Raw genomic sequence first — 15,053 nt, forward strand, 5'->3', positions numbered from 1 at the left:
ACTCTGTTCTTTAGTTTTGGTGAGTGGGATTCTAGTCTAAGCATTTAATATCTGATATGTGTGCTTGTGTGTTGCGCCTGTGTGAAAAAACAGACATAGCCCACCACGATGTAACTCAGTGGTAAATGAAGTCTAGTTAGGAAACCTTGAGCTGAGGAACAAGACTCACCAAACAAGACTGGCTAGCAGCAGATTGTTAGCTGATGACAATATCCTGGATCGCTTTCCGTTATGATTCTGACAATGACCATAAAATTTACCAATTAAATCCACAAAATTAACTTTGTGTTCTACTCAATACGACCTGGAACTAGCAATTCTGCACAGGTTTCCTCGTAGGCGTCTTATAAGGAAACCAGTTTTGTTTTTGCAAGCAGAGGAGACATCCCTTTCTGGCCACTGAAAGAACTGATGTTTAAGGCACTTTCACTGGCTTCAGTCAGCAGATCTACACACTCAAAATCACAGTAAGTTAAGTGCACTGTATAGTAAAGAGGGGGCACAGCTTTGAAGTATTTGAGTAAATGTACTTCAGTCAAATCCACCGAGAAACACAGAGTAACACAAAGAGCTAAGTGCGGACAATCGCTCTGCTCTTTTGTGACATCGGCGTGTGTGTAAGTGCGCACGACTACACGACTGCCGGCAGCCTCTGCGTGAGTCCTCGTCAGCGCCAGACTGAGTCGTGAGTTTTGCAGTTGCCATGGAAACAGAGCTGCAAAGTAAGCTGGCAGCTAACAAGAGGGGGTTGTTGTTGCTGTTGTTGTTGGGAAGATTAAAGAGAACGGGGGAGAAAAATTTTATTTTTGGGGCAGATGAGGAGAGAGAATCTCTTTTTCATCTTTCCAGTGTGCTGCCTTCATGGGGTGAGGGAATATGAATCCTCACACATCAGCGGCCAAAACACACAGATATACTGGAAAAGATACACACGTATGTGGGCTTTTGGCATGTGACCAGGCATGTATGCACACTCAGCCGCACATACATGTGAGAAAAAGAGTCGAATTTCTGGCAGTCAAAGATATGTATGTGTCCCAGTTGAGTTAAGCGAGTAAATAAGATATAGCAGAGATTTTTTAGCTTTACTAATCAATAATAACTTAACCCGGATTTCATTTGGGATGAATATTTGCTTTTTTTAATGAATCATTTACATAAAATTAAAGCATCAAAGTTTTCTGCACATGACAAAAATGCATTTGCTGTGCTGTTAATGCTGTTGCATTTTTTTTCCCTACATCTTTTAAAAAAAGCTTTGATGTGCATCGGTTAACATATTACCAGTTTAAAATCCTGATTTTTTTGTAGACCCAAGCGTTCCATCCCTGCTATAACGTTTGTGTCTTCATTTGTAACTCTACATCTCATCTGGAAATTGTTTATATCAGAATTTTTGTTGTTTTAAATTAGAGGTCCGGATATATCTGATCATATTTGATAATAAATACATCCTGACAAAGTCTACAGACATATTTCTGTCTATAGTGCCATAGTACTGCATTAGGCTACGGTAAATTAGGATTTGTGGATAATCCAGCCTTAAGTAAAGAAGGTTACTTGACGGTCATGTTAGATATTTATATTTCATAGTTGTATCATTTTGTTGGGCTGTTTATGTGTAATTTTTAAAAAATTGTCTTTTAATTTTTTCCCAAAATGCCATCAGTTATATTATTATTTTAATATAAGATCACACATTTTACTGATCACACTAGTACATACTATTTACTACATGTAAATTGAATATAGCAAGCAATGAGATATTCTAAAACCAGTGTTGGTTTCCATTGGCAATGATGTGCATTAAATCACGAGCACATGCTCACTCCATCCTTATTCGTGCCTCGCTGATGATTGTCTAAGTTGGACATATATGATTGGTTGTTTTACATAAGCGGTTTAAAATGTTCCCTGTAACCTGTTTGGTGATGAACCAAATTAAGGCCTTTATCCAAAGCTTATCAGTCAAATTATTAAAGCTGTTTCTTCACATTACAAGTGCTGCTGGAGCTTTAATCAATTCATATTTTAACCGACAGAAACTGGATTTGAATGACTTGCCAGATAATAAAATAGAATAGAATAACATGAAGCTTTTCTAGAAAGCAGCACCTACTTTGCTATTTGTATCTATGTTTGGCCGTATGTGTTTTTGAGTGCCGACCTGGTTGAGGTAGTGATATTCCTCAGGTTTGAGCAGGTGGAAGGCCTTCCTCTCCTCTTCACTGGCTCCGGCCAACAGGTAGTAAAACACATGGTAGTTCCTACAGAAACACACATAAACACATTAGAGCACTGATGTCAAACTTCTTTATATTTTTCATAGGTCACATCCAGCTCACTTTGATCTTCAGTGGTCCAGACTGGAGAAAATCCCATTTCTGTCAGTGTAAAGAAGTTTAACTGTACGTTTAATCCCTGGGATATCTCAGTATGAGAAAAAGAAGTGATTTTTTGTACATGATAAAGAATTGCTGCTGATATAAATGTGCTTAAACTGTAAGAAATACATGTGTAAAATTATAGAAAAAGTCTGACTGTTCTGTCGTGTTAAAACAGCAAGATTTTGTTAATTATTATTTAATTATGGACACATTGTACAAAAATAGAAATGTCTGTAGTAAATACTGTTTTAAGTGTTTATCTATTACTTGATTACTTGAATGGCTGTGGGGCAGGTCATTAGCAGGACACGCTGTAATATTTATAAAAAAAAATACAGTTAAAAGTCTAAAATTTGTGCCCTCCTTTATATTTTCCAAACAGTGGGCCGGATGGAGTTGTTGCCTGGCCGATTCCGAGACCTGGGCCTTATGTTTGATACTCCTGAGTTAGACGGTGAAAAAGAAAAAAAAGAAAAAGATTTTTTTTTTTCCTTGTATTAATTTCTTTTAAATTTCCTCAGAGGTGAACTAAGGACAGCAGCTTTCATATCTCCCCGCTGTGCCGAAACGGCCCCTGAGGAGGAGACTCCTTTCGCGTTATCTGCGGAACATTTCTTAAAACAAACCTGCAACATGTAACAGATAAGTCACCCCTCTGACCCGGCGGTCTCACATTTCAAGACAAACAAAGCGGCAGTGTGGTGTGTGGGCTCAAGGTAACGAGTTGTGATTAACCGTGACAAAGGCTGGGGCTTCGGCCAGTGCGCTGAGAGGTAATTCTATTACAGCTGGAAACGAGTTTCCCTTCTCTGCAGAGGGACACTTACTGTCTGATGGAGTGGTGGAAAGTTATAAAACCCACAGAGGATATTAAAGACTCAACCCGTAAGCTAACGTTTTCTATCATCGCACCTCTCAAATAAAAGATGCGATTACATAATCTCTAAATCAGATTCTAAAATATTGCGATATTCTACTCTGAGCTTCATGAACTGCATATATACAGTTTTGGTAAATAATACATGAACTTGGCAGTAATGAGCTACCCAGATGAATCCAGATAAAGTTGCTTAATGAATCCAGCCGTTACAGGGCAAAGGTTACTCGTCATTTTGCCCTGAACGCAACCGTAAACACAAAAATGAAACAAATGCACTCGACCCCAAATTATTCTTTCTGACCTTCCACAAAGAACTGCTTTACAACCTCTTTTTTTGCCACAGAGTTTTTCCGCATCTTCACACTAACCGCTGACCAGAATACAGTATCAAGTAGCAAACCTCGTGATCGACTGCTTTCAGTCTTTTTTGGGTTTGTATTTTTAAGACCAGTAAAGCAGAGTTCGTGAAGGTAAGGTACCATGGCTTTGCCCAGAAAAGTTATGTAATCCATCAGGGTCTCATTCAAATACACCAATGAATGACTTAGCCTGAATGAAGTAGTGAAACATAAATGGGTGGCTATCAGCTGAACACAGTATTAAGTATTAAATCTTCGGTTTAAGTTCATTTGTGATTCCACACAAAAGATTCCAAATCATCTTCTGGTTCCACAGAAGAAAGGCCTGATTATTCAAGATTGTGTATGAGAGGAGAAGAATTTTAAATTCAGCTCTGAATTTAACCGGCAGGAAGAAGAAGATAATATGGGAGAAATAGGGTCTCTCATTCAATGCGTTAGACAACATAAAACTGGGGCAACTTATAAGATAACAACAATAACAACAAATAACAACAAGCAAAAACAGTATCCACACTTGGGATTTGCGCGACAGCTCTTGAATGCAGTAAAGTCGCCTCCCTTGTAGTTTCTGACTTCCCTTCCATCAAAGCGCAGAGTCATTAAGCCCCAACAGTATCCCTGGAAAGTTCAGCTAGTTCACTCCCTAGTCCTTTTTCCTCTCCAGTGGGATCGTACAAAGGCAACCTGCCACTGAACCGACTTTAAGATTTAAGATAGCTTGCAGTTTATCATCGGCTTGCCTTCTCCCCCACCTCTGTGGTTCAAGGATGAGCCGTCTGGGAGGTCCTGACTTTAGTTTCTATCATATCAATATGGCCGCCAGAGCCTGTCATCAGGATGAAACAAAAACCCCAGACCAGTCAGGGTTAGAGCGATTAGATGACTGTTGGACAGTTCCCCTCCTCCCCACGCATGAAGCTATTATGCTGGTGGGATCAGTGGCTTTTTTTTACTGTCACCTGGGAGCGATATGATGAACTGTTAGGGCGTGTATCTGTGTTACCTGAGACAAGTAAAGCTATTTATAGGATGTGGGTGCAGGTGGAGACACATTCATGTGCGTGCATATGCCCAACGTCTGGTAGATGAGTTCTTCATACACATGTGAGTGTGTTTATACATATAAAAAGTAAGAATAGACAGTTTTACAACGTTATACTGGACAGGAAATATGACTCCTTATGTAATGTGTCAATAAATGCCTAAACTCTGAGGAAAACCTGAGAGTTTAACAAAGGGCAGAGGTTTCAGTCAGATGGCCACCTGATATATCCTTGCAGGGGAAATGAAGACTATTTCAGCATTGAGTTTCTTAGACAAAGAGCATGTGAGCGAAAAGATACGCATTTAACATCTTAGCTTTCAGGCAAGTGGAAGTGTCTCAGTGTTTCAAGTATCATATTTAGATTATTTATGGCTGCACCACTTCTAGCTGCGCTCATTGAGGTTCGTTATTTTCACCTTTTAGAAATGTTCACAGGAAAAATTGGATTTCCGTTAAAGGTGGAGTCAAATTTAAACAGATTATTTTTGATGGATTTTAAATCCACACAAAGCAAAGACTTGGATCCTTTCTGATTAACAAGATGTTATTTACATTCAAAAGCATGAGAGCTGCTGCTGAGTCATTCTAGGTATGATAAAACAGCGATCCATACTGATGAAACAATGTGGAAAGTGAGCCAAGTATTGCAGATGACAAATCTTCTAATGATGTCTGTATGGGTTTATCCAGCAAAAAAAGGAGAAGAAAAAACAAACAAACAAGCAATATGTGATCTGCGCCTATGGTCTGCACTCACCTCTCATTATGCTCCTGGTACACCAGACGTGATTTCTCCAGCAGGTACTTCTCGACGTATGCGCTGGAAATAAACATAAATGCAGCCGCACTAAGTCACAAGAGTAATTTAAGAACAAGCTGCTGTAATTATGATCAGAAATGAACAATGTTTCAATATCACATGATCACATGGACACTGAATGTGCTTTTTCTTGCCATACTCATCATAAACAGGGCATTTTAACAGATTAGCAGACAATAGGAAGATGTAAGAGGTATAATTATCCAATTTGTGGTTTTTAATAATTTGTCAAATGAGAATTTACGTAATCGCACGTCAATAATGGCTGAATGTTGTTTTTTGTAGCTTACATGTTTATGTTTATAAATCATAGCACAATATTAAGCGATAAATAAAGGTATTGATATATGGCTCTGTATGTTTAATGTATGTGTAATAATATACATAAATCATAGCCATTATTCTGTTATTATATCTGTTATTAAATTATTTGTCAAGTCAGATTCATTTTTATAACACCTTTAAAAACAAAAGTTGTTGACCAAAGGTGACAGATAAAAATAAGAAAACAAAACAACAACGAGTAAAACAACATGAACAAAAGCCAAAAATAGCTGTGTATATGAAATGTGTATCTAGTAGAGCTGGAACGATATATTAATTTTTAAGACTGATAATAATATTTGGTGATTCTATTCTATTCAATTCAATTCAATTTTATTTATACAGCGCCAAATTACAACAACGGTCACCTCAAGAAGCTTTATATTGTAAGGTAGACCCCACAATAATACATACAGAGAAAAACCCAGCAATCATTTGACCCCCTATGAGCAAGCACTTTAGCGACAGTGGGAAGGAAAAACTCCCTTTTAACAGGAAGAAACCTCCAGCAGAACCAGGCTCAGGGAGCTGTGACCGGTTGGGATGAGAGAAGGAAAACAGGATAAAAGACATGCTGTGGAAGACAGCCAGAGATTAATAACAAGTGTGATTCAATGCAGAGAGGTCTATTAACACATAGTGAGTGAGAAAGGTGACTGAAGAAGAAACACTCAATGCATCATGGGAATCCCCCAGCAGCCTATGATTCTAAAATCATTTACATGGGCCTTTTTTTTTATTGTTTTCACACAAAACATAAACAGCTTTTAACTAACATTTCTTGCATGTAGTAATTTATGACTCTTTATTAACACAATATGACAATAAGCTACATTCAGCTGCTTCCTTGTAAACAGGGAGGACATATAATCTTGTTTTATTGTCACAAGTCGTGGATCGCTCGATGCACTGCCCGACTCTGCTCGGATCAGCTGGTTGTTTTGTTTGTGGCGTTCTAAGCACATGTTGCCAACAGCTAAGTTGCAGAGCGCCCTCTGTCTCATAAATGCCGATACACTGGCAAATAGCTAATATCACCCAAATAGGATATCGGTCCAGCTCTAGTATATGGCTTCTATAGATGTCTTTTATATGTCAGCATGCGTCTCTCACCCCCTGACTGTGCCACTCTCCTGATAGTTGACCTGGATGAACTTCCCAAAGCGGCTGGAGTTGTTGTTATGAGCCGTCTTAGCGTTCCCAAAGGCCTGAAGAGAAAACAGAAAGGATTACATATCAGCACGCACAGGTACAAGGTGCTGGCAAGCTATGATTAACAGCTTACACCTGTAACATAAACCAAGTATCAACAGGTTAGGGTTAGCTTTCAGATTTCAGTCGACTTTACATCTACCAGCAAACTCTGAAGAAAAGTGAAAAAATATGTTGAAATATGTTGATATATGAAGGGAAAGCTACCAGTCACAGCACTGTAACAGAGGTCATGAGGCACAGGAAGGGGCCTGCAAAAGGGGCACACACACAAATACACAAACACGCAGTTAAAACTCACAGTCAGACACGTCAGTCACGCACTAAACTGCCAAATTCCTCTGAAGGCAAACAGTGCAGCACTGAAAGCAGACACAGTCACTGCTTGTGGGAGTCTGTGGGCATTTCTTCTAACACACACACACACACACACACACACACACACACACACACACACACATAGAGAGAAACTATCATTAGAGACCCCTGGAGGACTCATTCAGGTTCTCATTAGCAGTCTGATGGGCCTCGCTGGATTGGTTAGTTAGGCAGAGGAGAGGAGAAGAAACAGGAGAGGCAACAAGGAAAGGGAATACACCACAGAGATACAAAGGAAAGGGAGGGACAAGAAAGAAGACAGAGCTCGGAGATAAAAAACAAAACAAAACAAAAAACAAAAAAAAAGACCAAAAGAGTATGAAGAAGGGATGATCATCTGTGAGAGAGGACATGATGAAAAGAGAAAAAAGGGAAAAACTAAGTGAAAAGTGAAAAAAGGAGGAAGCAAACCCACAGATAAAAATATGGCAGGAAATAAGGAGATTTTTAAGAGAGGATAAAGTGGTAGCAACGGTAAATTTTCCGGCTGATGCAATCAGTATTTTGGAGCGATGATAAATTACTATATAAAAGCCAGCAGAGTAAAAGGGTGGGGGAGAAGGGGAGCGGCGGAGAACGGTGTGGGCGTCGGATAATTGATTGTGGCTTCTGGGTGAATACTACAGCTCAGGAATAACACGGTTAATACAAAGTAAAACCCTGCTCCAGAATCAGGCTTTGATCTCTGTGATGATTCATTTAAAAACAGAACTTGACACACATTCAGCGAGCCAACCGGGACAAAGCAGCCCGAAGAAAGAAGCAACAAAACAAGGTTTAAGTAAGGTTGATGTTGTTCCCTTCTTTTTCTAGGCCTTTCACTTTCATACTAAGCAACAGCTTCCCCTGCGCATCCATCTTTTAGACCCCTGTTGGTCTTTAATGTGCGCCGGTCTTGCGATGGTTGACACACAATGGTAGCTACCAAAAAAAACTAAAAAGAGGCAAAGGCGGAGAGTGGACTGGCAGTAAGATCTCCTTTGATTTCCCGAAATGTAAATCGAAACTGCAATTCAGAATGATAATGACAGAGCTTTCATCCTCAATCATTCTGCTGTGGGGAATATTTCCAGTTTAAAGTCTGAAGGGGGAAAATCCATTTCCTGAAATGATTGAAGTGAGCAGCCCTAACAGAAACTGTCACTCACAATCATTAACAAAAAGAAGCGATAAATGCACTGGTAACATATATGTGAAAAGGACACTTGCCCGTCGCACTCCTGTTTGCACGCATGTGCTAAGCCCAGTGCAGTTTGTGTGTGCGCTTTCTGTTTATGTTTGAAAGAGATTAATGAGCAGGGCGGCACAGTCTGGATGATTTAGTGTTGAACTCTGCTTCATGGTCAACGCCTGCTGCGACCACAGCACAGGAAAACACACGCTATGATTAGTCTGTGTGCGTGTATATGTTCGTGCCTGCGTGAGTGTGTGCTCGATGTATGAGCGCGTGGAGACGAAGCGAGAAAACAGATGCAAAACAGAGACAGAAAAAAAAGGAAAAAACTAAGCTAATCAAGAAGAACCTTAACTTTATTTGGACTATTTATTAATAAATAGTAAACAAAACAGAGACAGTCTTTGTTGCCACGCCATGTCCCGCTATCTTATTTTCTAATTTCCTGTCTTCACTGTACTGTTTCGGACAAAGACCCCAAACAAACCGTATTTCCTCAACTGGTAGCCAATTTGAAGTCAGACAGGAAGGGGGTCTGGTAAACATGAACAAACACGGGGGGGGGAAACAACAGTAGTCATATGATATAAAATAAAAGCCCTATTAAGAAATGAAGGGTTTCTATTGGGAAAAAAAAGATTAATGATTAATACTGTGCTGCTACAGTGCTATAAATATAAACGAGGAAACTAGATATGAAGCCTGAATTTGATACTAGTCTGCTTCAAATAAAGCACATTTAAGTCTTGTGCATTTGAGGTAAAATAAGGCACCAGCAACTATTTGTGAACATTTGGATTTAAAGTAAATAAATAAATAAAAATCATTTTAAGTCAATAGCAAAAGAAAGGTGACAATTCCTGCCAAGGAGGAGGCTGGGGTGGATGGATGGATCTAAACAGGAGAAATCTTCATTTTCTTTTTTAGAAACCAACAGTGACTGAAAATTTTCCTCTGTCATGTTTATACAAATGCAAACTGTGACCTAGTTTTACTCCGAACTGGATTTAAACAACAGTTTCACAGGTATGAGAAAAAAAAGGCTTCCATTGTCACCTATGAAATGTCAAAACAAAAAATGAATATAGCTGTTAGAGTAAATCTTATCTTATCCCTCTAATAATCTAAGTGTTTGAAATATTGACTGGTTATATTATGTACTGATGACCTACTTTAGTTAAAAATCTGTCTGTTGTTGCCGGGCAGATAAAAAAGACTGATAAGGAAAGATGCTGTGAGAGGACGGAATTAGTTTAATGCAACCAGTTGAACAAGAGAGGCCTAAAATATCTTAAGTCATACTTTATCACATTGTTTTCTTCGGATGCTGTCAAAATACAAGAAGCATTATAATTTATTTGATTGTATATATATATAAGTCAGTTCATTTCAATATCAAGCGCCAAAAATTATACAAGCTTCTTTGGCATTATTGGTGCATTTGGGAGTAAATTGCACAAACATTCGTAAATCAGTTTGCATGCTTGATTTTATTGTTTGCCTCCCAAAAGTTTGCACCTTGAGGAAGGAACTCCCAGAAATACAGAGGAACAGGATGAGTTGCAAAAGTATTCCCACATCTTACACCTAATTCTTCACTGTGCTCTCTGTAAATAACAACAATACCTTTTTTTAAGGTTTGTGCTGGTGCAATATGTTAGTAAATCTGGCCTCAAATTTGAATTTTAATTGAAAATCAAAAGTGACTCAACATAATCTGAATTAACTCCAGCCTTCGGTGCATACCCTGTGGGACCATATGGAGCACAGAAATAAACAACTTAAATGTGTTAAAAGCAGCTCACCACAGCGTCCACTTATACAAATGAAAGATACAGCGCTTACCCGGCAATATGTCACATTTTATGCTGAAGCAAATGTGCTGAGCCCAAGGCTTCATCCAGCTATAACACTGTGTGTGTGTGTGTGTGTGTGTGTGTGTGTGTGTGTGTGTGTGTGTGTGTGTGTGTGTGTGTAGGTTTAAGTCCAAGCGTTATTCTAACAATATGTTAATGAATGCATATGTGCTGTGGTAGCCCTGGCGGGTCCTTCCATGCTGTCACATTACGTTAGAAGCCCCTTGTTTTCTCCACTCCTGCAGAAAGCCCGTGCTCTACAAGCACTGAGGAAGCAAGCAGTGGTGCTGCTATTTTGGGATAAAATTTTGCATTTTATATGTTGAAGGGGAGTGGGGGCGAGATGGGAGCTAGGATGGTAATTAGCATGTCAAGCCTTTCCTCAAAGCAGTGGCTAAAATTGGTTTGGATACCAATTCTAATAACATGCTTTCTCCCTCTCTGTTACTTTCTTTCCCTTGTTTCCCAGCAGAGCCACAGTATTTCCTCGTACACTTTCAAAAATCATTAGGTGACCCAGTTTATGAAAAACAAGTGGAGACGTGCCAAAACCACTGCTGGGCTAGCTTCCATTAGATAGCTTTCTGTGTTTCAGGGAGCGCTGAGTGCTTCAAATGACTGAAAATGGTTTCAATTTCCCAAGTTTTTAGTTTTAAGAGAGAAAAGTTTTCATGAATGAGTCAATTATGAATAATGAACAAATGGAACGAAATCCCTGTTTTCCTTGTTATTAGTAACAATCATTAGTTTTTGTTGAATTGGATCTTCTTTAAGCATGCTACTAGCCTACAGTTGTACAAGTTCTTTATCTACTTTCTAGGCCAACCAGCGATGTCACTATTAACTCAAATCAGTTTATCATGTCACATCAGTTCTTATAGTTTTACATTATCTTCTGTTACCTTACCCTTTTTTATTTTAGCTTCTACCCTCATTCTCTTTATGAAAAATAATTAACAGTTATTGTCAGTGTCAAATTTGATGCTACAGATCTCAAAATAGTTGAGACAGGGGCGTGTTTACAACGGTGTAGCAACGCCTCTACTTTTCTAAACAGTTTGGGCATTGATGTTATGAGTTTCTGGAGTTCTGGTTTTGGATTTCGGTCCCATTCTTGCCTGATAAAAGTTTCCAGCTGCTAAAGAGTTTGTGGTCCTTGTTGACATATTTTTCCATTTAATGATGCAGCAAATGTTCTCTATAGGTAAAAGATCTGGACTGCAGGCAGGCAGATTCTTCTATAGCTGCAGTATGTGGTTTTGCATTGTCCTGCTGAAATACACAAGGTCTTCCCTGAAATGGATGTGATCTGGAGGGGCGCATATGTTGCTCTAAAACCTTTCCATACCTTTTAGCATTCATTGTTCCTTCCAAAACATGCAAGCTGCTGATACCGTATGACCTTATGCGCCCCCCATACCATCAGAGATGCTGGGCCTTTGAACTGAACGCTGATAACACGCTGGAAGGTCTGCCTCCTCTTTAGCCTGGAGGACGCGGTGGCCGTGATCACCAACAAGAATGTCAAACTTGGACTCATGTGTACATAGAACACTTACAGTCTATTTCAAAGGAGTCTTGGCCCACAGGACAAGACGGCGCATCTGGACCATCTTCAAATATGGCTTATTTTTGCATGATAGAGCTTTAGTTGGGATCTACAGATGCCACAGCAGATTGTTAACCGACAGTGGTTTCTGGAAGTATTCCTGTGTCCATTTAGTAATGTGAGGGACACCATCATGCTGATGAGTGATGTAGTGTGTCTTTCACAGGTTGGAGAGTCGCTGCCTCTCTAAGACATCGCCGTTTAGAGGTGATCATGTTACAGACCTGATACTAATGAACTCAATTACTTGCTAGTTGTTCTCCCAGCTGAATGGTTTTGAACTTTCTTGCTTTTTCAGCCATTTGTTGCCCCGGTGCCAACTTTTTTGGGACTTGTAACAGGCATCCAATTTGAAGTGAGCTCATATAGTTTATGAAGGAGTACAATTTCTCAGTTTAAACATTTGCTACGTCAGTTATGTTCTGTTGTGAATAAAATATTGACTCTTGATTTGGAAGTCTTTTCGTTTTCATTTTGTTCAAATTTAAAGAACGTCCCAACTTTTCTGGAATTCGTTTTGCATATTGTCAGGTGACTTATCAATGGCAATAATCAATAATTATTTGGTCAGTTTACCTTGCTTTTATTCTGCAAAGACACTATTGTGTCTGGTTAGGGTAAAGTTGACTTTGAAACCAGCAGGTAGAGAGAAATCTCCAGCCTTGTTCCTCCATTTTTATAGGAACGAGGCCGTCTTTATAAAATAAAAAACCTCTCTGGATTCAGCCTGCAGGCATTTAGGCTGCAAGCACATTTCTTTTGGTAGCAAATACAGTGAACGTCATGTCTTATGTGCTCTCAAGATCACAGGCTCAGTGGTAGACACTAAACCCCATTTGCTGCTTCATTTAACAACTATAGCATGACAGCAGTAGACTGCTGAGTTACACTGCTAACACTCATCAGATACATACATACATACATCAAATCATTTTTCTGACAGCTTCACTGGTAAAACAGAAACATCGTGTGTAAAAAATCTTAACAGAAACCCTTTGGATTCTTTTGCGAGACAGTTTTAGACATGTAATATTATATTATAGATTTTTCATTATACATTAGATGTAGGGAGGAAACAAAAGAAAATTAATAATAATGATTATTAATAATGTTTCTTAAAAAATTGTTTTTGAGGGATTTTCTTTGTGTGTATTAACAGGTCCAGCTTCAAGGAGCTCATTTTATCCCACCTGCTCCTACTGTTTCTCTGTCCTACAAACACATGTCAACATGTCAGTGAGGTATTAATTATACAGGAAGATGATCAGTACATATATGTGTGTGTGTGTGTGTGTGTGTGTGTGTGTGTGTGTGTGTGTGTGTGTGTGTGTACTAAAACCAAAATAACACTTTCAGTGATGCCTTATTTAAAAAATATAAATAAGCTCTCATGCTAACTGCCAGTATTCCTGTCATCAAACTGCGATCACTTTTGCTTTGTTCTTTTAAAATACAGCATAATGTCTTTGGCCACGATATAATTAAAACAATTTGAGGAGTGAACATCGTCCCAGTTATATTTAAATCTACAATCTCTGATGATCAGAAGACTTTTCTTCATATTGATTTAATAAACATGGAGGCTTTTTTTCTTGTGCCAAATATGTTCCCTCTAAAGGTTAAAATGCTAATAACATTAGCGTGACGAAGCGACGTAGTCTGTTTTGTTGGATTGTTAGCTTTGTTGTACTAAATTGAAACAATGAACACTGATGAATTAAGCATGAGTCGCAATGAGTCAAAGTCATCGGGTAAATTCACTACAAACAAAGAGATGCAAAGATAAAATGATGCCAGGGCTATTTAACTTTGTGTCCATCTCATCCCCTCCATCCTTACACTGTTGATCTTCTGTATGACGTGTGGTTTAACAACATCTGGAGCAGCAGAAATACCCCGAAAACAGTTTTTTCGGATGACTTCATGCTGTGTGGATTCCTCCAGAAGGCTACTCATAAGCCCAGAGGAGTTTCTTTTTTTTCCCCTCAGCAGTGATTGCCCCTCACTCACAGCTGAGATGACATCACATTGCATTCCTCTGCAAGCAGGTGCAGCTCGATTTTACATGGCAGGCTGGGGAAAAACAGCATATCTGTGCAAGTGTGTGTGTGTGTGAGGATTTGTGTCTGTGGTTGGGGATAGCTTCAATGCAGCCCTTATTCTAGCTGTGCAGACAAGGTTGCACATGCAGCCGAGCAGGTGGTTGCGGCAGCAAGCTGTAACATTTACAAGATGCGTCAAATGACAGCATTGTGCAAGTGTGTGTATGTGTATGCAAATGTGCGTTTTTATTCATCTCTGATACCTCTGGATGTTCCTGCTGATCAATGTACTGCTTGTAAAACAGGAGGGAAAAACGAGATACGTGAAACTGTGAGTAACAGTTTCATGTATATTGCAAAAAAGCTTGTATGTCGCGTTATATTTAGATGTGATGTTTGGTGTATGACAGTTTTGTCCTCATACAAGAAAAAAATAGCACGATGGTTTAATTTTTAAAAAATGACAGTGTCGTTGTTACGCTCAATATGTGCAAACATAAACACAGGCAGCTCTTAAAATCTCCTTAAGTCTTTAACCACATCTAGTATAAACACACACACAGAGACGCACTAAATTCACTTCAAGAAACAGATGACAACATTTAACCCAGACTGCTTAGATAAAATGTAAATAAACCGTTTATCTCTAAAACATCAAAGACTCTAAATAACATAATAAAGTTAAGCAATAAGATCTTTGCTTCATCTGCATCTCATCTTCTCTTTTTAACTTTCCCCTGTCCTCTGAATCCACTCCCCCAATTCTTGCGCACTCCTTAACTCTTTTTCTTTCCTTTCCTCCGGACACATGGGATGAGCTCTCCTTTTCTGGGAAAAAAAAAAGGTTGGGAGTGAAAAAGAGGTGAGGACGGAGAAGGAGGACTGCGGTTATGTAATCACACAAGGTAAGCCTTTGTGTGATTACACACAAAAGTCACACAGCAAAGAAGGGGCCACCGCATAA

The 15,053-nt window shown here is 39.1% G+C and overlaps 1 protein-coding gene across 14 annotated transcripts in view; it reads right to left on the reverse strand.

Moving 5' to 3' along the window:
* Positions 1 to 15,053, reverse strand: part of LOC100698058 (unconventional myosin-IXa) — a 146,213-nt gene that overhangs the window by 66,453 nt on the left and 64,707 nt on the right. For all 14 annotated transcript variants that reach the window (XM_019361837.2, XM_019361836.2, XM_019361835.2 and 11 more), the window contains exons 3-5: positions 6,932 to 7,026; positions 5,432 to 5,494; positions 2,168 to 2,267 (exon numbers count right to left, since the gene is read on the reverse strand). In XM_019361837.2, coding sequence (XP_019217382.1) covers positions 2,168 to 2,267; positions 5,432 to 5,494; positions 6,932 to 7,026 — 258 coding nt within the window. The remainder of the gene's footprint in view (positions 1 to 2,167; positions 2,268 to 5,431; positions 5,495 to 6,931; positions 7,027 to 15,053) is intronic.

Source organism: Oreochromis niloticus, linkage group LG7, assembly GCF_001858045.2.
Source record: "Oreochromis niloticus isolate F11D_XX linkage group LG7, O_niloticus_UMD_NMBU, whole genome shotgun sequence".
NCBI classification, from domain to species: domain Eukaryota; kingdom Metazoa; phylum Chordata; class Actinopteri; order Cichliformes; family Cichlidae; genus Oreochromis; species Oreochromis niloticus.